Raw genomic sequence first — 26,547 nt, 5'->3', positions numbered from 1 at the left:
GCATCGCGTCTGTATCGATACAATAGCGCGTTAGCATAGCATCTGTATCGCTACAAATGCACGTCAACGGCACATTAAAAAAAACATGGTCTGCATAGACCCTAAGTTCGACTTTGGTTAAACAAGTGATCAAATGTAGAATATCGATATAATTTAAAGTATTCCCCGTGGCATCACTATTTAACGTGACGTTTGAAAGAACAATGTTGTCACTTAAAAAAAAAACTTAAGGCTTCTTCAGACCTTGCAATGGCTAATAGCCAAAGAATATAATACAGCGCTTTGGATGCATTTTTTTAATTTCGAGCGCTCGACTGTCAACAGTACAAAAAGGGTTCGGCACATTATTAAAACGTGACGCAATCAAATTGTATTATTTTCTATGGCCAGAATCACACTATGAACAACCCACGCAACCTCATGTCGTGAGAACGAGAAAGTGATATGCTGATCGGACCAAGGTTGCGGTCCGGTACGGGCCCCGTCTGTGTAAGTTATTATATTCATGTCTTAATTTCATTCAGAACTACTGCTAGTGTTAAAGTAATTTTCATTATTTAAATAATATTTACTGCTTGGAAACAATACCAAGCAGTAAATATTATTTAAATAATTAAATTTGTTATTTTGAATTATTACCATTTATAATATTTGTCCGATGGTATCAAAACGATTGTTTTCTAGTTGCCTATACTTTATGGAAGGTAGAGGCAAGGAACAGAATCTCGTTTGGCAGAACTGTTGCAAAAGTGACCAGGGGACCTACCGCGAAAATCGAAGTTCGTTAATTGCGGGCATTTTTCTCTGTCACTCTAATTACGTCTTAGTGAGAGTAAAAGAGAAAGATCCCCGCTATTGGCGAATTCTGGTTTTTGCGGTAGGCCCCCAGGTCAGGGCGGCTACCGAGAAAATCGTAATTCGTCAATTGCGGGCATTTTTCTCTGTCACTCTAATTACGTCTTAGTGAGAGTAAAAGAGAAAGATCCCGCAATTAGCAAATTTCGGTTTTCGCGGTATGCCCCCAGGGCTATAACCGCAAAAATCGAAGTTCGTCAATTGCGGGCATTTATCTCTGTCACTCTAATTACGTCATAGTGAGAGTAAAAGAGAAAGATCCCCGCAATTTGCGAATTTCGGTTTTCGCGGTAGGCTCCCTGCTATAAATAATTGTTCCAAATCTCTCCAGAGTAGCGCTAGAGTAACTAAGAACCTAGGTGTTATTGACGGAGTGAAGTGCGCTGTTTATGATTAGATTTTTTTCTCAATTATTCTAGGTATTGTAGCGCCACCTATTTATGGTTTTTTGTCGGACACTTTTTGGTATATGGAGATTCTGTTCCTTGCCTCTACCTTCCATACTATATTCTTGTCAATGTCAAACTAGTAGATTTTCAACTTTGGTGAATACAAGGCTAAAGTTCAAAAGTTATCAACTTATTTTTGTAAATCAATTATAAAGTGAAGCGTGAGCGCAGTCTTGCAAAATAATTTCGAAAATTTTGAAATGACTCTTAAGTTGTATTTTGATCTTATGTCACAGCCATCTCGAGCATTATACATTCTATTAAAAAACATTAAATGTAATTTTACTCCAGTGCCTGTAGATTTACGGAAAGGTAATTTTTTATGACAATTTCATTTAACTCAGAGGGCCTACCGCGAAAAACGAAAATAAAATTCGAGTGATAGAGACAGATAAATAAATATCGTTATTCGCAGTTGGGCCTCATAATTGTTGCCTATTTGTGTTGCTTTTATGATTTATATTGATTTTAATTTAACTTTTGATTGACAGCCGAACATTATTCTGAAGAATATACAAAAATTAACCGATTTCAACGAGTTCCTGTTATAGACCATAATGGATTTGTGCTAACTGAAAGGTAAGTTGCTTTAATATTATGTTTAATAATATGTTATCTATGTTCTGGTATTTATTTTAATTTAGTAGTGATTATATTTAATTTCATCCAATGGTAATTAAAAATGTATATTAAATTAACAATGCATAGGACCGTTGCTTTGCAGAGGAGCTGTGTTTAGAGAAGCGTTACCTCGTTTCACGCAAAATAGGCACAATGGTTGATTTGTGGAAAATGCCCGAAAGCACTAATTAAGGGTTATTATGCTAGTTTCCGTCCAGCTCTAGTTTTCGTCCACTTGACGAAATTGAAATGTAAACCTACCTCACTGCACATATTTGGACTTATTACAATCCGGGGGGTGGGCTGCTGTTTCGATTTTAATATATAAATAAAGTATAAAATCCATATAACATCACTCCCTATAACGTCAACATTTGTTGATGAAGACTATAACGAAAACTATAGCGTCAAAAAACATCCAGTCTCTTGAGTGTAACATGCTTAAACTAGTGATATAATTTAATTTATAGTGCTTTCATTGTATAACCACGAAATACTTACTTTTTAGTTTTTACTATTATTTAATTTATTTTTAATATAAACTTTCATTTTAAATACAAATTGAATTTGCTTAAAATGCTGAATGAAAATTGTGTTCTTATTCTGTATGCAACTTATTAAATGGTCAAGTTATAAATGAATTAGCCTCTGACTGTGGTTCTGCTCATCCAAGCATTGCATTAATTAAGCGAGTCCACACAGAGCGAGCATACGCGCGAGACAATCTCCGGTGTAGACGTGCCTCAGCCCAGGCAGTGCGTGCGTTTTCCTCGCCCGATTTTGTGCGCGAGGAGATTGCCTCGCGCGTATGCTCGCTCTGTATAGACCCGCCTATTGTCATGTTTTTTTTCTAGTGTTGCCATCCTGAAATATTTATCACGTGAAGGCATTATCCCTGACAGCCTGTACCCAAAGGATTCCAAGCAAGCTGCCAGGGTTGAGGAGTTTCTAGAATGGCAACATGCAGGGTTGAGACTGCACTGTGCCATGTTCTTTAGAGTAAAGGTCGGTGTATTGCATTGCGCTAATTTACAAAAGTATAACATAATTACATACATCACACTTCTGCGAAAATATGACTTCATAGTGATCCCAATTAGGGTGCATAGGCTTGAATAAGCTTGTGATTTTGAGAACAAAATATGAAAAATTTACTAATAAAAAAAATGTGTAGCAACTTCAAATAAAATGGTCCAGGTATTCTGTGTGTACCTACACAACTTTTAATTTCGCTTTAGGCCCTGGACCCAATAATAACCGGCAAAACCCCAGAGCCGAAGACACTGCAGGGCTACGAGTGCCGCATGGAGAATGCTCTGGGCACGTTCAATGACTTGTGGCTCGGGCAAGGCAAACCATTCGTGGCTGGAGACCACATTAGTGTCGCAGACTTGCTTGCTGCGTGTGAAGTGGAGCAGCCCAGTAAGTGATAAGTTTATGTACCATTTATTTTTTCAAAAAACTCGCAAGTTTACACAGAATCACGAGGAATATTGATTTAAAAAAGAAAATATTTGTCCCCAAAATGAAACAGGTTTGTGACACATTTTAACCGTCCGTTTGAGTATCACAAAAAGGACTCAAAACTTTTATAAAACTTTTATTATTACTTCTTTTTTTTTCTTTTTGTAGTCCTCGTCTCCTAGTGATTTTGCGTCAAATTTGCCCAAAAGTAAAAAAATTGTTAGTTCTTCGAAAAAAAGGAAATGATAGTCCACTTTTTCTCTGAAAATCCCCTATATGCTTGTAAAGTTGCGTCCACAAAGAGAGAACGCGCCTTACATTCAACGCTCGCAAAACGCGAGTTTCTCTTATTAGGCGCCAAGTTACAATAACGGAACGGAACAAATGAACGGAATAAAAGATTTATGAATGGTTCATTAACGGCACATTAACCAGAAGTACGAGGAATAAAATATGCAAGAACTGTAGAAAAAATGAAATTATTTTACTGTCTAAATAAAGGATTATCGAGAGGGTTGATTTTCTCAGCTCTAGGCTGGTATTCAGCTACATTTACGGGTTATTCACCAAGTAAATGCAGCAAGGGTTGTTATATTTAAGTTGTTTCCGGGGTATTATTTTCTGTGTCAAGTTGCATAAACTTTCTCACAATTTAGCATGTATTTAATATAGCGGCTTTTTGTAGAATAGTGTAGATATATGATTTTAGATTTAGTAATTTTAAACTATGGTGCTTTTGTGGTATGGTGGTGGTGTTTTGGGATGACGCCTGTTGTGGATAAAACTATTGGAACTACGTACACTTTCTCTTGTCTCCATATCCTAGTAACTTCGTCTTTTAGTTCCGCGTCACTTCTGCGTATTTTGTTATTTTCTCTGTGATGGTCTTTTTTATATTGTGTGTGTTAGGGACTGAGATGTCTATGTGGTAAGTGGTCTTCTTTATTTTGACTATTAAAGTGATGTCTTTATTATTATTATTATTTGTATTCCCTTGGATTTCACGGGCCTATAAATCCCGGTCTTTTGATAGGCTTGCGTGGGGATATAGATCCAACACGTAGAGGCCCTTTGGAGAGCTTTAATGCAATGTAGAATGCCTGCTGGAACCCGTTCACAGGCGCAACAATAGATACCCATGAACCGGTCGCAGCAGGCATTGGGACTATTGTAGAAAAAGTGAACAGTAAAACGGTCTATGGATTGAAGTTTGGGTGGACAATGAGACTGGGTTATTGCAAAGACGTCCGGACACCTGCCATAACAAAGTTTTCACTAGCTCTCGAGGCAGGCGGTGACTCGCCGCCCAGTAGATAGGCCCCTGAAACTGCCGTGTCGAAGACGACCAGGAGCAACACCGGTGTGAGCGGCTCAGGGGTGTCGAAAGGTGTACGCCGCTTTCTACCCAGAGGCTGAAACCAGACACTGTGCCAACTCGCGTCTTATGCAAATTTTCACTTCCACCCCTGGAGCATTTAGCTCTAACGACTCCTCTCTGGACGGCCAATAAAAGCAAGCCAGAGCTGAGAGTCGTGCGGGTCCCCTTGGGGTCCACTCAGACCGACGAAGATACGCCGGAGACGGAGACCCTGACCGACTCTCGGGAGTAGTCGGGACCGTGGGGTCGTTACTCCCCAACAGCTCGCCACAAGCTACCCTGCGGCCTTATTATTATAACGAGTAGACCTACAATAACACTAGGTATCGAAAACTTTTTGAAGGTTTTAAATCCCTGTTATACATACATAGGTATCTAATGTTGCCACTGACATTATCATATCGGGTTTTTTTGCCTCTAAAGTGACTTAGCATCGTAAAACTCTTAAAGATAACCACATAGTTCTAATCAGTGTTAGGTACTGTACAATTCCGGTAGTATATTTTATGGTTTTTATCGCTATGATAATAGTGAAACTAGGAAACTAGAAAATGAAACTAGATAAAAAATTACAATTTACATTTATTATTCCTTCTAATAGGGAATATTACGCAAAACTCTGGGTATAGGGCGCTACTAACACGTACTATTGTACCACCTACCACAAAACACGAAATAAAATTCGTTTAGTATCTACCTCTCTCATGCATATTCGTCGAGCAATAGGAAGGCAGATGACGAAATTTCGATTTTCGCGTTTCGTGGTGAACTCTCTGTAAACAAACCTCAGTATATATAAGTTAATGTATGGTTTACAATACGAGCTAGTGCTGCACTCTGGCGGCAGAACATTGCAGTAATACCCCCTATTGAAAGAAGCTTACGTTACGGCACTCCCGTTAAGTTTTTTGTCTTATAATAATTATAAAGTCAGTGCACTATTAACCTAGATGGTATCTACGTAGACTGAAGCGCCAATTATTATTAATTCTTTATTTCATATAAAATTTTATCCATATAATTGTTAGAGTGGCTTATGGCTACGTTAGTAACTTAGCTATGTATACCTACTACATTACTTATTTATAACTAATTGAACCCAAAATTTTAGCAAGGGACAATCCACCCTGTCAGCTATGACCTTGAGTATGCTGTTGTGCAGTGCCGGATTAAGATATTTTGATGCCCTAAGCATTTCTAGATCATGGTGCCCCCTCATCAAGATTACATTGAATTTTCTTGGTAAATTGAGTGACGTTTACTGTCGCATTACTTCTGAGAATAGAATTTTTCAATCCGTCACATCATTTTATTACGGAAATTGACAGTAGGCATAAGGTTAAGTGTCAGCAAATTCGACACCCCCGTGCTTCGCATAAGGCCGGAGGCCGAGCCAACCAATGTCCAAGTGTAAGCGGAGTCGTAAAACATAGGCCGTACTCCGCACAGGGTTTTGCAACCTCTAGAGCTTTCCTGCGAAGCTCATTCGTGTGAGGGCAAAGGCCGAGCTTCAGTAGGGGCTTAGCCATTGGAGGTAATTTTAGAACTTAATCAAACGCGATTAAGTCCCGTTTTCTTAAATAATAATGTGTCACAATTAGGTCAATAAAATTAGATTTTTTCGAATTTGGTCCTAAAAATGCGTGTAATGCGAGTTTGCTCCATTCCAGGTGTGCATAAATGTTTCCTCTTTTTCAGTTTTTAGCTTGTAAATCAAAAACCGTACGTCTGACTGAAAATTTGTTCTAATTATGATTAAAATTGATTCTGAGGATCCGAAATGTAATTTAACTATGTTCTTGCAAAAAAATATATTGATTGATTGATTGATTGAAGGTACCTTAATATGTATTCGTCGTAAATTGTAAAAAAAGGTCGACAATTTTTTTTTTTTTTTTAAATCATGTTAATAATCCGAAAACGCCTTCTTACCAGTGTCAGATTCACCAAGTGAATGTAATTGATAGTGGGTTCCTTCTATATCGAGTGTGCCAAGCCACAGGAAAAAAATATCTCTTAAGGATCCCAAAATGTATGCATACCTCCTGGGATAAAGCAAACTTGGATTACACGGTATTTATAACCAAATGAAAATATTAAAACAATTTCCAGCTTGCTGGGAATTAATTCCTCAAAACACTATTTCTGGATCTAATTTGATTGGCCTAAATCGTGAAAGTTTAAATCAGTGTTTTTAAAGGCAAGTCTAAGGCTGAGCTTTTCATAAGGCTGAACGTGCGGAGCGTTCGATCGGCGCTTACGGATGAGGCCAAAGGTCGAGCTGGAAGAAAGCATGGCTTGAATTTGACTAATGGCCAGGTATCAATGGCTGGGCGTCCGGAGCGTCCGATCGCGGCGCGTTATCATACAATACAACCAATGGCGAGGTGTGAGCAAGGCAGGAGACCCAGCTGCGAGAGAGAACAGCTTTGATTTGGATCCAAGGCAAAGTGAAAGTGAGGCAGTTTGCACAAAGTAGAAGCCCTTAGCGTCGCATAAGACCTAACGCCGAACTGCAAAAGAGTGGCTTGAAATCCAACCTATGTAATCACGGTTCTCCTACTGCCTTTGCGTAACTCGAAAGCGCAACTTGATAAGATGCTTTTGGTTTTCGGCCTTCGCGGGGCCCTTTATAACACTTTGACAATTAGGTCGCAGGTCGCAGCAACTCGGCCTGACCGACACATCTGGCGTGCAAGAGAGCAATTTACGCTACAAAATCGGTAATCTACGTCGAACAAAACGGGGGACCACAACAACCCGACAATTTTTTGGCCATGAGCTTTGAGGGCCTCCGCGTAAGGTTGGAGATGTGCTTACGTGTCCTCACTCTCTTACGACCCTTCGTTATTAGATGGGTACTTGCACACGTATCAATAAGTTACGTGTACATAAGTACTTACATTACGACTGCGATGCTGATGCAGCCTGCGCGTTTTTTTTTTCATATGATTTTGGTGCCCCCCTTGACGTGGTGCCCTAAGCAAGTGCTTATTTTGCTTAATGGTTAATCCGGCACTGCTGTTGTGACTTCAGTGAGTGTACCATTGCTGTTATACAACAAAAAAAAAAAAAACCATTGTTTTCACAGGGATGGCTGGCTACGATGCTACCGCCAAGTACCCGAACATCGCGGAGTGGATGCGGCGAGTTCGCGACCATTTCAACCCGCACTACGACGAGGGACATGTCATCCTCAACAAGATCGTGCGGAATAAGAGTAAAATGGCCCCTAAACTTTAATAGGATAGTGGACGACCGTTAAATTTCTGAATACAAATGTAGTCCTCGTTTTCTTCTCTGGTTATTGACACAGGAAAATATTTTTTTACACAATTTGATGTATATTAACCATAGTCCATTAGCTATGCCCATTTGTTTGACTTTTTTTGCACAGAGAGGAAAATGGGGACTACGTTTGTATAAGGGCGTTCTCGCACGGTCGTCTACTTTCGTCTTAAGGCGTTTTGTATAAAGCTTATAAATCCATGGGTAAAAGAAAATACGTTTCTGTATATCTACAAGACAGGTAACATTCCATGTTTGACTAAGGAATATGCGAGGAAGTCCAAATATTTCTTGTGGGGTGATTCCAAAAATGGACTTTAAGACGCACCCGACATGAGCTAAAATTCGATATTCCGTCACCATTCTGAGGTTGAATTTCCGATTTTTCCATACATAAACAGGTGTCAATTTATTCTGTAATCTATGTCCGTCCGTTTGTACCTTTAACTAACATATCAATTTCAAACTATGTATATGCATTTGCATTGCATTATATTATTATAATTTTTTAAGTCTTTGAATGTTATCCATAAATAAATTAGGGGTCATCCATTAATTACGTCACGCCAATTTCTAGGTTCATGTCCCTCTCCCGCCATCCTGTCACATTTGGTAAACCCCTCCCCTTGGGGTGACGTCACATTTTTGACAATTTTGTCTACAACGAAATCGGCAAATCGAATTAGGTATTATTAATATTTTATCGAAATATTTTTGATAAAAGAAATATTAGTAGTTTTATAATTCAAATTTAAAGTGATCGGGAAAGAAAATTTAAACGAATAAAAACGTATCATTCCAAAAACTTGTTATTTAACTGTGCAGCGAATAACAAAATAATAATTTTCGGTTACTTGTGAAGTTAAAGTAACGTCACAAATTTTGTGACTCCCCCCTTTCCCTTGTCACAACATGCCACATTTTCTTGACCCCCTCCCTCCCCCTTAACGTGTGATAGTGTGATGTAATTAATGGATGACCCCTTATTAATTATATAAGAACTATATTTTATAAGTAGGTACTTTATTTTACGGGTAATGTGGAATCTTTATTATTTTTTTATTGCGTCTTACTGTGTATACTTTACAAATAAAATAATTTATATTTATACTGAAATAGGTTGTTTATTTTCGTTGCCAAATATGTTATGTCGTTGCAGTGCAACAATTTAATGTTAATGTTTTTTCCATGCTTATTCCTATTATGCTTATGATATAAAAACAAATACAAAGTGTATATAAGTAAAGATATAATATAATTCTGTATAAGATAAATAAAGAAGAACAAAAATCGGACAAGTGCGAGTCGGACACGCCCACCGAAGGTTGGACTTTTTAGTATTTGTTGTTATAGAGGCAACAGAAATACATCATCTGTGAAAATTTCAACCGTCTAGCTATCACGGTTCATGAGATACAGCCTGGTGACAGACGGACGGACAGCGAAGTCTTAGTAATAGGTTCCCGTTTTACCTTAGGGTACAGAACCCTAAAAACGTGCCTCGAAAAATCAAGAAAAATGTATGCTCGAATAGATGGCGATTACCTTTGGCCTATACTCTACTAGATGGCGACACCGTTTGGTTTTTAACACATCAGTGAAAGCAGAGATTTTGAAATAGAGGTGGATTGTCAAAGAAAACTTTGTACACAAACACAAAATTTACTGCCGTCTTTAGAACGCCATTTTACTTCGATCCTTATTCTTTCACTGATATCAAAAAGTGACCTCATCAAATAGTGCATAGGCCAAAGGCTATGGCGCCATCGCTCGAAATGATGCCCCCATACCTTTAGCCTATAATCTGCGTGGAGTAATATAATAAATATTATAAATAAATAAATATTATAGGACATTATTACACAAATTGACTAAGTCCCACAGTAAGCTCAATAAGGCTTGTGTTGAGGGTACTTAGACAACGATATATTATATAATATATAAATATTTATATATAAAATACTTACTTTCGTGGAGTAATATAAAAAAAATATTCATTAGTGGTTGGGACTGTGCCTTCCGGTCGGCAATATAACTTGTTTTCGTCGCGCCAGAACTCAGTTTTAGAACTAACGCCATCTAGTAAATATAGCCTCAAACTCAAAATTACCCTATGCAGCTTCTGCTTATTACGCTTCTTCTACTCCACTATAGATGGCGTTCAGAGTCCTACGCGTTATTTCAACATTATGCTACTCGGCAGTAGATGGCGCTGGCAAGCCCGAACGACTACCGCAAGAATGTCGACCTGTTACTCAATTTGTTTCTCTACTTGAAAGGGGTATGAAATAGAAAACGGATATTGCTAGAAAAATGTGAAACGTCGGTTCAAAGATTTTCGCGTGTGCTTTTGTGGATTTTTATTAAAAGAAACTAGGAATTAGATTTAACTGAATCTACACTATCACATTTAAGAAAAAACGTAGGTCGCAACTATCAATCGATTCTTGTGAAATGATACAATAATTATATTTTTTTTGTTGATTGAGTTTTAGGTTTTTTCGAAAAATGCAAAATTTTGTAGTGACTTGATACCGCGATGAAATACACAATGTTTTTCCATAAAAGTTATGCTAAGTTCGAATTTGAAAGTCAGTCGCGGCGGAATTTGCCAAAAGTACAAAAAAGAAGGCCATTTCCGGTGCAAAAAAGGGGAGGCTGATTTAACCCATCTGATAGGTACCGAAAGAATAGTCATGGCAGCAGTTAGACATTTACTGGTAGACATAGAAAAGCGGAATTCTGTCAGTATTTTTTGCCGCAAGTGTATGGCAGAATGGACTTAGGTATCTTATATCTTCATACAGGTAATAAAAGATGTTTAGGTACCTTATTATTATTAAACAACAACTATTAACACTTATTGGATGTATCATTCCTCCATTCAAGATGAATTTGACGATATCTCATACTCATATCAATACCCTCAAGAGGGAAGTTATACCACGTGATTATCCAACATTGTGAAAACTTTTTCCACTTCGAAATATTTTTCATTCTGCATGGTTTTTAGTATGTTATTAACACAATGAAAAATTAGGTGTAAGTATAGGTTTTCCTTTTTTTTCAAAATTTGCAAAACAAACACAATTTTTTTTTTCAAAAAAGTGATACAGAAACCTAGAATATATTATGCTGAAGCGATCGACATCAAAATCAAAGTGATTTGATAAGATTTGGTTAGTTTTCTGCCGAAATGGAATTTCATAGAAAAAATAACGTTATTTCGCTATATTCGAAAAGCTATTCTTTCCACTTAAACAGCAAATGCAAAGCAAATGCAAGTCTGAACAGCATGTCAACGACATAACATAATATTTCCCAACATTCATCTCCATTTCCGCTTCAACCGTACCAACAACCAATAGAAATTGATTTATCTACCTTGCACTTGCCTTGCACACTCACGGCAGAGGCAGAAGCTAGGAAAAATAACTTAATGCGGAAATAGAATTCACTCAGCTCGAGCCGAGTTCCGGGCATAAATTCTGCGACTATAATTCATGCTTTAAAGTCTTGATTTTAGACCTTTCAATATACAGTGAAAGATAAGATAAGAATCCTGACATCTTGCAATAAGGCTTCGTAACGCCTTCTTAGAGAGATTAGATAGAGTACTCTCGATCCACCTTTCTATTGAATTTATTCGTTACACTGAAGTGTTCCTTTTCTAACCTTTTCCATCACGTAACAAGTGTACCACAGGTTACCAAAATAATGCCAATTAGCACGTAAGGTTTAGCTGTTAGTGCTTATTGATTGAAATAAATAAATGAAAATAATTAATCCCTTACTTTGCCTTCAAAATAAGAAGAAACTTGTAATTTGCGCAGAGCACGAACAATATTTGAACAGTGGAACATTGTTAGGCTTGTTTCCATAGGTAGAACTTTTGGCTCGAAGTGTCCTCTCTTTATTAATATCGTCATTGTCATGCCCAAAAGGGGGCGTATCAAGGAAAAGACATGGCGCGTCGCACGAAATTGTGACGGAAGATTTGGCGATCGCGCGGGTTTTAACATTTTACCTGAACGTATATCATATAAACAATAGGTAACTTTGAAATTATATTTTTAGTATAGTAATAAATTACTGTGCTAGGTATGTAGGGTATATAACGTTAGAAAATGAATGAAAATTAGTGATTTCTTTCTGTCGAATCAACATTTAATATTTTAAGGTTAGAGTCTGCTCTTGCAAATATAGTCTGGTTTACGCGTGTTTTTTATGGTATTTGCCTTTGTAAAAACGTGAAAAAATCCAATATAAAAACTACAATTTTGCTTTAGCCCTCCTTTTAACTTTCAATTCCACTTTTGCCTGAAAATTAAATCCCCAAAGGATGCGCTGTTTCGCCTCATTTCCGGAAAGCGAACGGCGAAGCGAAGCCTTTCCATAGACATGTGTACTTAGAAGTAGACGCGTCGCGACCTGCCCCACGGCGCGGCCGCGTGCCCTACCGGGCCCCTCCACGTGGCTTCACTGACCCAATTCAACAGCCCTCGAGTTTCCCATAACGTTATGCGAAACTTGAGGAGGTACTGGTTAATCAATTCGAGGGTTGTGTCTTGTTTCCTTTGCGCGGAGTTTCACATTAAATGTACCTAGGGGATAGCGTGTGAAGTTTATAGTTTGTTAGGCTTAGATCGCACTGCGATTAATTTCTTCCGGTTACGAAAAAAGTGTAACGTGCCTATGACATGCATCATAAGCGCGCGCACTTGCGATTGCACAGAAAGTAATCACAGTGCGTTCTAAGCCTTAAATATCGTTTGCGTCTTTATTTTAATGGCAAAGATACTTCGTTTATCTTCTCTTCAAGCATCGTGAAGTTTTCGCGTAGAAGCGTATTCCATTATTAACCACGTTTTGATGTCAACACCACTATCATTCGTACTTTGACTGCCACAAGGTTAATGTGGGACACCTTTTGAACGCCAAGAACACCTAAAGGCGTCGTTACTAGTCGTGCCCACCGCGCCAAGGAAACTTAGGTGTTTTCGAGTAATAAGCGCGCTTGCGACCGGGAGCTTGGCGTTTGAGTCATGTTTGTGTTTATAACACAAAGCGATTATATATATATGCTCCTGACCGTTTTCGGCCACGGCGACTGCTTCTACTCCTTTTTTGGCGTTCATGTGCTCTCGTGTGGCTGACGTAGCCGATCTTGTTGGCAAAGACCCGTGCGCACAACGGGCACGAGAGGACACCATCAAGGTTAAGGAATACATAAGGGGAAAAATTTGATGTTACTTACTAGCTACGGCAGCAAACAAATATCGTGCGAGAGAGTTACTTAGCGTGGCTTGCACCACGCTCAATTGACCTACCAGTGGCCAGTGTTTGTTATAATAATAAACATAATATTGCATTATAAAATATAATATTGCGTAATATACGAAGAAATTCACTATGAATTTTACAAGCTTCATTGTTCCACCTGCCCCTATGGTTGTTTGTAATATTTAACATGTTGTAGGTATCATTAATTTGGCCTACGTTTCGGTTTCCGAATTTAAGCTAAACCGACAATAAAACAGTCTGCGACAATAGCTTGTGTTAAAAATGTTACGCGAATTATAATGATGTAACAAACGATACCTAAATATGTTTAATAATTTACCGAAAAGTTACTAAACTCGCAGGTTAAACTTAATATAGTTATATATTTATTTCCACTTCAACATTTTGCATAGTTACGCCGTAGCCACGATTTTCGAGTAACATTTTGTAACAGCCAATGTGGGAGCAGCATTACTAACAATAGCTAGTTTTTATGGAAATTGATTTTATTTTACGGTACCTGCCTACTGGATACTTATCGTGTTTCAATGTTCGCGTGTTTTTATTTGATATTTGTAAGTGTTATTAAATTGGTATCGTTTATAATGTGGAAATGTGGTTTTGGCTGCTCTTACTTTTGCCTAAAATAAATTACGCTAACGATCAAGATTGCGCGAACATTGCTTGTGACCATAATAATGTAAACGTGTGTGGTGCCCGTACTGGCGGGTCTAAGGAAGTTTCTTTTAGACTGTTCGAGGACAAATGTGCGTTGCAGAAATTTGAGTGTCAAACGGGAAAGAAAGGTACCTGTACTTACAGAATAATATAGGCAAAAAAATCTTAAAAGTGCCACGTACCTAGACGTAACTTCTTAGTTGTGTAGAAATAAACCTAATAAGGGACATCAAAAAATTTTTTGGGAAAAAGTAGTTTTAGGATAACTTTCATGTTGGAAACGGAAAATTTCGATCCCCATAAATATGAAAAGTTTCCGAAATTTTCCAATGTGGACATTTTGTAATTTAGGAAAATTCCCGACGGCGCATCATTATTTACGAAATCGTTCCTTCCACGTAGACCAACGGGAGCACATTCAATTTCATTTTATTATGCGGACATGGCAGCTTAAGAACGTTCTCACATTATCCGATATCGGATGCCAGAAGACCCGTGGGAAAAAATATCGGTGTTTTATTTGGAACAATTATTATTATTTAAATGGATAAATAAATATAAAAAAGACTTTTTTCACTTCTCATCACATCGGACAATATGAAAATGCTTTTAGGGGCTTTATGGCTCATCACAACATTGTCACCATTTTGCCTAAGTTATAAGCAGACCTAGAGATTTTAAGCAAGAACTTCATGTTGTTAGTGCTTGACAAAATAAAAATGTCGACCATCCATCCTGTTATCGATAATTACCCCTTACATCGTTTTCCATATTTCCGCTATGCACCATTACATCAGTGGAAGTTGAAAAATCTTTTAGTCAATTAAAGTAGTTTTTTTCAAAGTGACAAAGAAGTTTGATACCTGAAAATATAAAAATAAAAAATTAGCGATGGCGATTTGAAAGACAATATCGGTAGGTAGGTAACAACATGTGTATTGCATGTATCATGTTTTTTTTGTATGAAATATGTGTAGGTGAAGTCACATTTTGTTTATGACATTATGACAGTTCAAGATTTCGATAAACTAAATAGCGGAAGGAAGTCACTGACTTTGCCTTGTTCGTGCTAGGAAAATCTCTGGGTCTAGTTACAGAGTAGCTATTTAAATATAAAGGTAAGCAAATGATTGAGAAATGAAAATAACGTCTTGTAGGCTTTATTTTTTTTGTTTCTAATTAGCTTCTCGTTACCTTTTTATTTTGGCTTAATGCTTCTCTTGAGTACCAATTAAGACGATAATGATGGAATTGTTTTTTCCTTAAAGATATTTTTTTCTTGCGAATAAAGGCTTTTTATGGAATGGATATGATCTTACCTTATTGGAAATGTATTTATATTAGGACGAAGTTTTCATCATTTTATTTGATACCTTCCTACTTGATTTGTTTTTCTTGTACGCAGTGCCTACGCAGTAAACATTGGTGACGGTCGTTGCTCCGTACAAACGTAGTCCCCATTTTCCCCTTTTGGTATTGACACAATGGTAAGTATTTTTACATAATTTGATGTATATTAACCATAGATATGCCTCCACATATGGTTTTGTTTTGATTTTTGGATTATGGTAAAAATTTGGTGCGAAACATAGATATCATACAATTTTTAAATGCTTCTAACTCTTATGATATCTACAAAATAAAACGTAGGAAGATAGCTGTGGCTGATATACAACAAATTGTGTCAAAATATTTTCAATAAAGTTAATATTCAGAAACGAAAATAAGGGACTACATTTGTATAAAATGACGATTTCACGTCGGTCCTCCACTTTCGTCTTAAATAAGTATTTCACTAGTAGTACCTTTACATTTCGGTGGGTAGACGTAATTTGTGTTATTTTAGATTTTTTTTTGACAGGTTTTAGATCTATCAGCATGGAGTACTGCAACCAAGCTTTATCGCTGGACGCCAGACGAAATAGCAACTTAATGCAAAATATTACTACTGAGGAACAGGAATCACAAATCGAAGACACTTCTTTGAGTACAAATACAGCATTAGATATAACGGCCACAACTGATATTTCTGAACATTCGACTTGTATTCAATGTGATTGTACTGTTAAATCCGAAGCTGTTTGTGCAATAAGAGCGGAAGGATCACGGTTCATTATCAAATGGTTTCATGACAAATGTCATATGTTTCAGTACAATTGTGAGAATAATGTCAATTTTACCGAAACCGATGACTACATTTGTGTTGGACATAAAAACAATCAGATATCAAAGGAAAATTTATCGATTGAATCTGTTGAAAGAACTGGAGAAACAGAAGATACAGAAATGATCGAGACAGAGCAACCAGATATAGAAAATCAAACATGTATTCAACATGAATGTATTTCAGATGATAGAGTAATTTGTGCTATAAGGACAGAAGCTGAACGTTTTATAATTAGGTCGTTTAATGATACGTGTCACATGCTACAGTATAACTGTGAGAAACAGGTAAACTTTAGTCTTACTGATGATTTTCTTTGTGCTCGAGATAATGACATTACAGAAAAAGACGGAAGCGAGGAAGATATTTTAAGATTTGATGATGTTATAGAAGAAGTAGAAAACAATACACAATTGTTAGAAGAAATTGAACAAGCAAAAGATTTAGAAACAACAACATTAGACAATGAAAAACGTCATAAGGTCGAAACATCAGTTGAAGAAAAAGCGTTACCAATAAATTTGGTGGTTTCAAAGTTTAATATAAATGATAATATCAACCAAACGGTGGAAAAATTCTTCGCTGCATCTCATACAACGGGTATACAATTAGAGGTATTATTGTTTGTTTTTTAATTTAATTTTTACTACTAAAAACGTAGGACTTAAAAGTGAATGCGAAAGTGAACGTACAAGAACAGCTAACGGTTTTGCATCACTGTAGTTGACAACATTTCTTGTATTTTTTGTCTGAATATGAAAACCATTTCAAGGAAAACGCATATTTATAGACAAAAAATTATTTTGAACCTTTTTTTTCAATGTTAAAATCAATAATGGAATGAAGGTACCTACAGCGGAAGTTGACATCACACGGGCGATGGGATTCTGATGCTGATGCAATATTACCATTATAAAAAAATAAAAGCAATTGATTAATGATAGAGGCCGCCAAAAGGTGATTTTATCGCTAAAGAGCGATCTCTTCCAGACAACCTTTGGGTAGCGGAAACAAAACAGTTAATCAAAAAGAGTAGGTGATGTAAAAAGAACGATATGAAGTCTACTTTCATACACAAAATATTTACTTAGGTACTATGTACTTACTGACATTTTTTTAATGACAATTCAATAAAAATGATATCCGCGATTCCGGACACGCACGGCCGTCCGCTCAGTGCTCGTCTAGCTGCGTTCGGAGAAGGACCTGAACTCAATTCAATTTCATATACTAATTTATTCCAGAAAATAGAAAACGAGGATACACGCAGGATGTTCGTGAAATATACGGGACCAATCAACGTATTCGCGCCGAGAACGTTCATTCCGGCGAACCACACGCCCCTTGACAGCATGGATGATGCAGATTACCATGAATCTTATCCGTTGGCCAAATATTGTTATCACAAATGTCCCAAGGTAATTTGCTTACCCTGATGCGGATCCGCTAACCGCTCCGGTGGGGGAGCGAGACAGCGCTTTACATTTACAGCGATAACCCGCGCGTCCACGGGCGCGGCGGGCAGATGCTGATTCAGAGTGAAGATCGCCTTAGGTTTTCGACTAGGAGATGTGATTTAGGTGTTTTTTTTTCAAATTCATCCCCTAAGGTAATGTAATCATTAAAAAAGGGTTGAAACTTTGTATTGCGATTGGGATCGAACATTTCTTTGAATGGATTGGAAACTTTGTTTTCACTACACCAGCTCGTTATGGCTCTCTCTGTACTTCAAAAACGGATAAGAAAGTTGTATTTTATCCACATGCGTGGGAAAGTAATCTAATGCAAATTTTGAGTTGTTTGCCCATGTTGGCTTATAGAATTTACTTAAGTGATAGTTGAATTTGTATTATAATATTTTACAGTTAGTATTTTCCGGTGAAAAAATGTTGTGTTTAACTCGGGAGCAAAGTTTGTTTAGCACTCGTGCCTACCCAACCTCAACAACTTTCAACCCTCGCAACGCTCAAGACTCCACTTTTCGAACCACTTGCTACGCTCGTGGTTGTATAGGTATTTTGAAGCTACGGATGTCTTCCATTGCAACGTCCAGACATCATTTCTTGAGTTCTTTTAATTTAATTTAACAGTTCATTACAATATTATACAAATATATATATATATAATATAAAATAGATATAATAGATTATAGAATTGAACTATAAAATTTAAAAACTAAATCAAAGAATAAATAATACTAATCTTAAAATGCAAAAAAATATCCTCCTGCGGCATAGTGCCGTAGATGCGGGCAGTATTTCCTCGCGGTATTGCAAGACTAATTCTTTGAGCCAGGAAGCTGCCAGCTCTGTGGTTCTCGGTGACCTTTGCTAGCCTTTTGGAAAGTTCCTTAATGAGTTTAAGGGCTCTTGGATTCCACGGGCCAAGGGTCTAGACGCCAAAAGGTATGAAATTGTGCCTATAATTCTTTTATTTACATTTTTGATGTCATTAGTTAGTCTGTAATATACCTGTTTCTTTACAGAAATGTCCGGACTTTTACAGGCCCGTGTGTGGCGGTCGGATCGATAACAAGAAGCAAACTCCGTTCCTGTTCTACAAGAACCACTGCTACATGGACAGGGCCAAGTGCCACATGTTTTGGGCTGGGTACAAGGGTTTTAACCTAACAGGTACTGATAATTATATATTTCGACGACCTGTCTTGCCTAGTGGGTAGTGACCCTGCCTATGAAGCCGATGGTCCCGGGTTCGAATCCTGGTAAGGGCATTTATTTTTGTGATGAGCGTAGATAATTGTTCCTGAGTCATGAGTGTTTTTTACGTACATATTTAAGTATTTATAAATTATATCCGTTTAAAGATTTATTTCTCAAAAGAATAACAATTATTCACTTATATGAGAAAAAACAACAATCAATTACAAATTAAATTAGTGAGCGATAAAAGCATATACATATATAATGGTGCCGCGCTAGTAAGTAGTAGAAATACAATCTAATATAATAAAAGTGGTGTGTGTCAGGTAGAACAAAAACATGCAAAACAAGTTCAAGAAGTGTGGTTGCTATTGCTAGGAGCGTACCGCGCTGCGCGATGCAAGTCGTACATATATCGTTGTCTAAGTGCCCACAACACAAGCCTTATTGAGTTTACTGTGGGACTTTAATTCAATTTGTGTAATAATGTCCTATAATATTAATTTTAAAAAGAAAAAAATATATAATCATTTATTCGTTGCAACCATGATATTTAGTAAGTACAATTATGGACCCTACTAGGGCGTAGCAACATATTTATACCTATAGTCTGCATCAATAGTAGCGGATGAAATAACGTTTCAAAAGTATCTGCCACCTTGGCATTCTTATCTAAATGGAGATATATTTACCTCTACAGTTCTCATTCAAAAGTATCCGTCGACTGTCGAAATCTAATTGTTCTAGATACAGATACATATATCTTATCTTATGTAGAGAATAGTAGATACTTAAACGCGTAGTTTGATCTGTTATTTTGGATGCTAACTGTACATTGGTACATATTTTTATTATTATTTAACTCATATATTTTTAAACCGAAATAGATATCTAAATGGGACCAAGCCTTCAGGTTCCTTTATCCGTTTTCTTTCATGATCTTGTAGCATCTAAGTATCCAAAAAAATATAGACTGTTTTTTTTTAAATTAAAAAGTACTATACCATGCAAGAAACAAAGAAAGAAGCAAGAAGATTCGGTTTTGCTATACTCTAGTTTCGGCCTGAACCAAAGATTCGGCCGATTTTTATGCCGAAACCTGCCGATATCGAAACCGAAACGTCGGTCGGACACTAATTTTAACGTACATCGTAGCTGATAGAACCGTAGTTTGTTTGGCAGCAGTTATTTATTTAAATTAAAACGAGTAGGGCGCTTACAAAGTTTACAAAGCATTCCGGCCCACTACGTTAATCAGCCGTATGTGCCTCGAATAGTCATTCAATTGTTTTACTTATTGCATGGAGACAAGGTATACAATTGTGTGAGCTTTAATTGTAGATGAGGTATTGAACTTAGGTCATCAGCATTCCGACGGTGCGGCGTTGCGCACTAAACACTGCACGGAAAGTTGTCAAATTCAGAGGGTTCTAGGTACAGCGAAAGTAATGCGTAAATTTTGGGATATCTGGTTATGGACACTCTAAAATCATGTCCATTAAATTAGCTCTTTCGATAGGCACATTGTTAGTAAGTAATTAATTAATTATAATAACACATTTTTAGTAAGTCAGTAATTAATTATAATAACACATACCGACACTCTACCATATTCATATTATAATCGTATTTTATGCAACAGTTGTATAAGAAGGGTCAAAAAAGGCGAGTGGCGTGAGTTACATTGTGAGCCGGAGCCGAAGGCGTAGGCGAACATTGTAAAGGAATACGCCACGAGCATTTTTTCACCTACTTATACAACGTTGCATACAATACTTTTCCTACGAGTCAAGTATATAGCCAAGACGCGCGAGCATACCTTGTTACGCGCCCGGCCCGACGTGGCCCGGCCGGTCGGCGACACCTCGTAACTCATGAGGCCCTGGTACGGTGAAGGAATTTAATTTCAGTACCATTTCGTACCTTGTCACAGTGACAAATAACATGAAACTCGCTAGAGACCTCATACTATTGTCATTGTGACAAGGTACGAAATGGGTCACAAATTAAATTCTTTGACTGTATTTGCTACTTGCTAAATTAAATTTTTGGACAGTTTTTTCTCGATTTTGGCCACCGTAGCCTACGGAGACTAACAAGCAACGCTAAGCGGTCTTCGTAGTCTATGGGTGTTGTTATATTACGGGTGTCACATGCGTGTTTCTGAAGTAATTGTTTTTACTATGCAACCAAATGAATATTTTGTAAGTTGGCAGCAATGCACTTAGTTTAAAACTGTATTCGTTTTGATTTTGTTAGGTTGGTAGCCATTAATCGCAGTAACGTTATAGCGATTAAAAGCACAAGTGCTGTTATGAGGAATAGACAATATAGACTTTTCTTGAAACCTTTTATGTATGTTCTTATATTCGTGTTAATGAATGCATAAATGACAGATAACAGTAGAGGAGTAGGAAAATTAATTAAAATAACACAAATCGACACTCTACCATATTCATATTATAAATATTAATCTTACGTTGGTTGTAATCTTGTAATTTGTATTTGTTTCGAACAATTAACAATTAAAAAGAATCAGAGTAAAATGTAAATATAGGTACAATACAAACTTAAACTAATTAAAAACTAAAAATCTATATCTAAAGAGGGCCCCTGGGGTATAGTGCCAAAGATACTGGCAGCATTTCCTCGCTGAATCGCAACGCTTATTCGTTGAGCGAGGAAGCTGCCAGCTCTTTTGTCCCCTGTTACGTCAACCAGCCGTTTCGCCAAATCATTAAAGATGCTATTATTATTATTATAGATTATTAGTAATATTTCCTCATCTTAACTTAGACTGTGTATAACTTTCTTTACAGTATGATTATAAATAATACCCGTCTAGATATAATACATGTATAAAGTATATACATGTATTACATCTACAAACACAAACAAACACACAAACAACAAACAAACAAACAGACAAACAAACACACAAACAAACAACAAACAAACAAACAAACACACAAACAACAAACAACACACAACAGACAAATGGAAGGTAACTGGTACTTATAGCACAGGTTTATACCTATTTTAAGTATCAGCGAAAGACTCTTGGACAATGAATCCTATGTAATATATTATAAGACATTATGTATAAGGTGTAAACTTTTGTGCTTTTGAGCTTAATAAACTTATCTTATCTTAAGCTCTGAGCTCCCGGGCCCCACGGACCGAGGTACAACAACATAGGTACTTGTTTATCCTTATTAATATTATAAATGCGAAAATAACTCTCTGTCTATTTGTTTATCAATCTGTTTTTGTCTTTTATTTTTATTTATTTGTATAGTTAATTGTTAAATACTGCGGAATGGAGTATCGAGACAAACCATTGTGGTTTAACGATACTTTTTGATCAAATATTCTGTAATTGTGATTTATATGTAATAAATAAATAAAAATAATAATCATCATCATCTTCAGTTTCTCACGCAGACGAAGTCGCGGGCAAAAGCAAGTGTTGTGATAATTATCAATACTATAGTTTTAATTTTAAATGAATTCATTTTTAGAAAAAATATTACTCGGATTGGGACAATGCATGAGTAAAAAATATCACTTCTTTTATTCTTTATTCCTCTCTCCGTTTAAATCTACACAAAAAAGTCACAAAAAATTATCTGAGGCTCCGCCATTATGACATCTTCTTCAGTTTACAATTTACAATTTGTAGTGTGACTAGACTACTTAAAAACACAGATCAAAATACTTAATAAAATACTTAATTTGAAAACTAACAAGTTCTCTTTCGTTTTCTAGAAATTGAAGAAATGGGTTTCATTTTCTGCGGAGGGTACAAGATAATGAACATGATGTATATGTTTCCACTGATCCGGATCCTGCAGAAGATGGGTCGGATCAGGAAGAAGGGAAAGATCCATTTCGTGATGCGCAACTTGGGCCAGTTTCCCGCACAATTGCAAGGGAAGTAAAGCTGAGAGCAATAATAAATACACACTGCACTAAGATTTCAAAAATATACGGTTCAAGTCTTAACGCTTCTTTAAAGTCCTAAAAATTCTGCATAAGAAAAAAAAAACTAAAATGTGATGTTATAGGTTGATTCTTGCTATAAATTTAAGTGTGTGTTTTTTTTTATATAATAATTTTTAGCTGGTAATTTTTTTCGGAGAAGCCGACAAAGGACGAACAAGGACGACATCTCTAAGTGCCAAAAAAAAAGTCTGTGTAATTCTTCTCTGAAGCAGGACTAAACGTTAAAAAGTATTGGCATATGCTCGTCTTATCCACGATATACTTTTATATCAATTATTAATTTCATATCTCGATTAAATCACACGTACCTTACCCTGTCTATTACTCAAACCTCAGATAACAGAAATTCGTGAAAGTTATGAAATGTTTGCAGTAAATGTGATCCACGTTGGTATTTATTTGCAAAGCATAGTTGGTGGTATTGAGGCTTCTTTAATACCCTCAGTAGTTTCCGCGATTGAGCAAAAGTTTTACTAGACTGCATTTGACTGCCTGCGCGATGTGAAAGCTGAGACAGGAGTACATTTTGGGACATTTCGGTAAGTAAATTTAAAATATTTGAACATGTCGATTCGAATTTGAATAGTTGCGTTAAGTATATTAGATTAACATACAACGTACAACCTAAACCATGAAGGTACAATCTTGGGATTTGAAACATTCTCCAAATGCTATAGAACTCCACTAAGTAAGGATTTATTTTCATTTGGCCGAGTCAGATAATATGACTTTTTTTATACTACGTCGGTGGCAAACAAGCATACGGCCTGCCTGAGGGTAAGCACTCTCCGTAGCCTATGTACGCCTGCAACTCCAGAGGAGTTACATGCGCGTTGCCGACCCTAACACTCCGCACCCCCGTTGAGCTCTCGCAACCTTACTCACCGACAGGAACACAATACTACGCTAGTACTCTTTATTATACTGTGACAACACGATGAGTAGGGTCTAGTGTTATTTGGCTGCGGTTTTCTGTAAGGTACTTCCGTACTTCCCCAGTTACAGTTAGTATAATATCATATTTATTTATTTTATAATATTACATTGCATTATAAATTATTGACAATATATAAGAATACACACTTTACACATATACACATTTTATAGTATGCTAAACTTGTTCGCGTCTTTCCTGTAGACATGGCGAAGTTAAGGGAATATAAAGCGTAAAACGCTGCACCATTAAGTAAGGCGGGACACATTTTTTCGGTATTTATTGTATTGCCCGCAGAAGTACCTAACCTTTTTTAAATGTTTTGACCGATATATCTCCTAAATTGTCGAAAATAAGCTTGAAATTTTTTGACGGCTACTCTTCGCGAACCAATACGGTTCATCACCTTTTATATTAAATTGACCAATCGCTACTGCTGTAAATTGTGTTCATGTTAGAAGGAAACACCTGCCACCATCCCTTGCACGCATACTTCGTGTCAATCACCCTCGCTGCAATTTCCATTGACGTCCATTTAAACCAGTTAATGAAAATTTAAGCTCTCATGGACTTGATTAAATTTGTAAAATCACAGAGTGACGTAAACAAAATGTTCCGAAATTGAACACGCATCAAGAAACGTGATAATGAGGAAGTACAGAAATGGATAAAGTACTTGTATAGGAAACATTAGAAGAGATCATTCTTAAGCGTTAAGACCGATCTCTTCTGTTTCCTATGAAAGACATGCTGCGCCGACCCCAAATGAATGGGATAAGGGCAAGCGAATGATGATTTTCTTAAGCGTTAAGACCGCCTGTTGTTTCCTCTGTCTTTGTTTATCTTTCTGCATATTGCTGTCTATTGCATAAATGTGTCAATTACTTACTTGTAGTAACTTTCAGGTACATACCTACCTACCTGGGATCCTTATAACATGTCATGTTCTTGTCATGCGCAATAAATGCCACTATAAACGTCTTGTGATAGTACCTAATAGGTAATAACAAACATGCCAGTTTGAAGAGGTTATTACGTTGTACTCTTTGTGCAGGGATTTTCAAAGTCTTTCACAACGTCTTATATCTCCATAATTTAACTTTATTAAACAATGTCTGTAACAAGTGCACGATAAATACCTTTATAACAGGTATCGGTAATGACAGGTCCATTAAGGCTTGAGATCACCTTTGTCACTACGATCATGTCGCGCAGACCTCGCCCACGCACTGATGGAATGGGGTATTTGGCTTTATTTTTATTATATTGATTAATTTCCTATAACTCATTAAATTTAATGAAAATCAAATCAAATATCATTTATTTTCAGTCCACAAAGGCCTACAGACATACAGATAGTACCTTAAAAACTAACATGCATACAGTATTATTTATTATGCATTATTAAAAACTAAAGATGAGAGCTCGTTTCATATTTATTTAGTTTACTTAGATGTATTATTGCAATCCAAATCACATAAGCTTTCCAGTTATTTTTTTCCACCGTAAAAACAGAAAAATATTTTACAGTTTTCTATAAAATAAAATAGTAATTGACTTCTGCTTGCAAATAGAAAGGAAAAAAAACCCAAAAGTAAAAATAAAGTTATTTATGTATTGTATTGTTTACTTTAAAACTCACGTTCATTTATTTATTTGTAATTAGAAATATATTTTTAATTTAATTTAATTATTGCTTTTCTATAAATTTTGACTTGACGATCCTTATCTGGATTATGATGTTATTTTTAGTTTTTGTAGGATTCGTATAAGATTTCGTATCTTAAGTTCAAAGGAAATGGAAACTGTATTTCAGTATTCTAGCCTTTATTAAATAACTTCGCCGTAACTGGCATTAAAAATCCATTATAAATCGTAACATGGGTGTTTAATACTTCAAGATTTCGGAATAAGTTTTAGTTGGGGTGGCGAAGTTACGAGTAGCTCTAGTTTTTTTTACCTCAAAACTAATATTTTTCCGCATTTTTACTTTTTATGAAATTAATGGATATATTTAGATATTCTTAGTAAAATTATTATGAATAGAATAATAATAAATTCTACTTACTAGGCAAAGTTGGCCACCAAAGGTGAAGTTTGGGTTCTCCACGATATACTTATAGTTTACCAATCCTTACATATTTTTATGAATTTAATTATGAATTGCAACTTTCATACGGGATTTGGTCACTACTATAACGCGCGAGGTACATATAAATAAGTTACCTACATTATAATTTGTCTGACGTACCCGTACCTAACTGAATTTTATGTAAAATAACGGCTCAAAGTACTCTATTAGGCACCAGAGGCAATAATAAAATTACGATTTGCATAGTCCAATAAAGTATACCAGCCATATAGGTACTTTAGTTAACCGCCAGCTCGGGCCCAACTTTAATAAAAGTTCATTATTAAAATGTAACGCGACACGGAAAATCAAACAAAATCCCTTTGATGTCTGTGAGCTGAACGCAGCGCATACGTTCGTCATTTGGGGCTGACATTGCAACGGTGTGGCGTTACTGCATGACGCGGTGTGCAGCAACTCCGCCTTGCTTTTGACGGGTCGCGATATAGTATGTACTTCTTTAGAAAGATACATTGATTGAGTAAGATGTGTACAATCTAAAATAATTTCGTGCTTCGAATTTGACAGGTAAACATTTTGCGGTAACTCTGATTGTCAATACTTGACGCCTAGTACAGCGCCATCTGTTTTGGATGTCAAACTAAGGGGCAGGTTTATTTGATTTTATCTTTCTTTA

The 26,547-nt window shown here is 36.6% G+C and overlaps 2 protein-coding genes across 3 annotated transcripts; both read left to right on the top strand.

The window, feature by feature from the left end:
- Positions 1-429: 429 nt before the first annotated feature.
- On the top strand, positions 430-9,171 carry LOC133524434 (glutathione S-transferase theta-1-like). Of its 2 annotated transcripts, none has more exons than XM_061860473.1 (5): positions 430-487; positions 1,796-1,883; positions 2,780-2,930; positions 3,164-3,347; positions 7,859-9,171. In XM_061860473.1, the coding sequence occupies exons 1-5, from the start codon at positions 445-447 to the stop codon at positions 8,008-8,010; spliced, it is 618 nt and encodes a 205-aa protein (XP_061716457.1). In that variant the 5' UTR covers positions 430-444; the 3' UTR covers positions 8,011-9,171. The 2 variants fall into 2 exon arrangements, with proteins under 2 accessions (XP_061716457.1, XP_061716456.1); XM_061860472.1 differs by lacking the exon at positions 430-487 and adding an exon at positions 1,378-1,616.
- A 1,123-nt stretch (positions 9,172-10,294) lies between these two features.
- Positions 10,295-22,929, top strand: LOC133524432 (uncharacterized). The gene is made up of 5 exons (XM_061860470.1): positions 10,295-14,144; positions 15,878-16,794; positions 17,425-17,598; positions 18,666-18,813; positions 22,609-22,929. Exons 1-5 carry the CDS (start codon positions 13,952-13,954, stop codon positions 22,779-22,781), a joined length of 1,605 nt encoding a protein of 534 aa, XP_061716454.1. The 5' UTR covers positions 10,295-13,951; the 3' UTR covers positions 22,782-22,929.
- Positions 22,930-26,547: the final 3,618 nt, after the last annotated feature.

The sequence above is a fragment of the Cydia pomonella genome, chromosome 13 (assembly GCF_033807575.1).
Source record: "Cydia pomonella isolate Wapato2018A chromosome 13, ilCydPomo1, whole genome shotgun sequence".
Lineage (NCBI taxonomy): Eukaryota > Metazoa > Arthropoda > Insecta > Lepidoptera > Tortricidae > Cydia > Cydia pomonella.
Note: the sequence above shows the minus strand (reverse complement) of the source record. Positions and strands in the feature narration are given on the sequence as shown.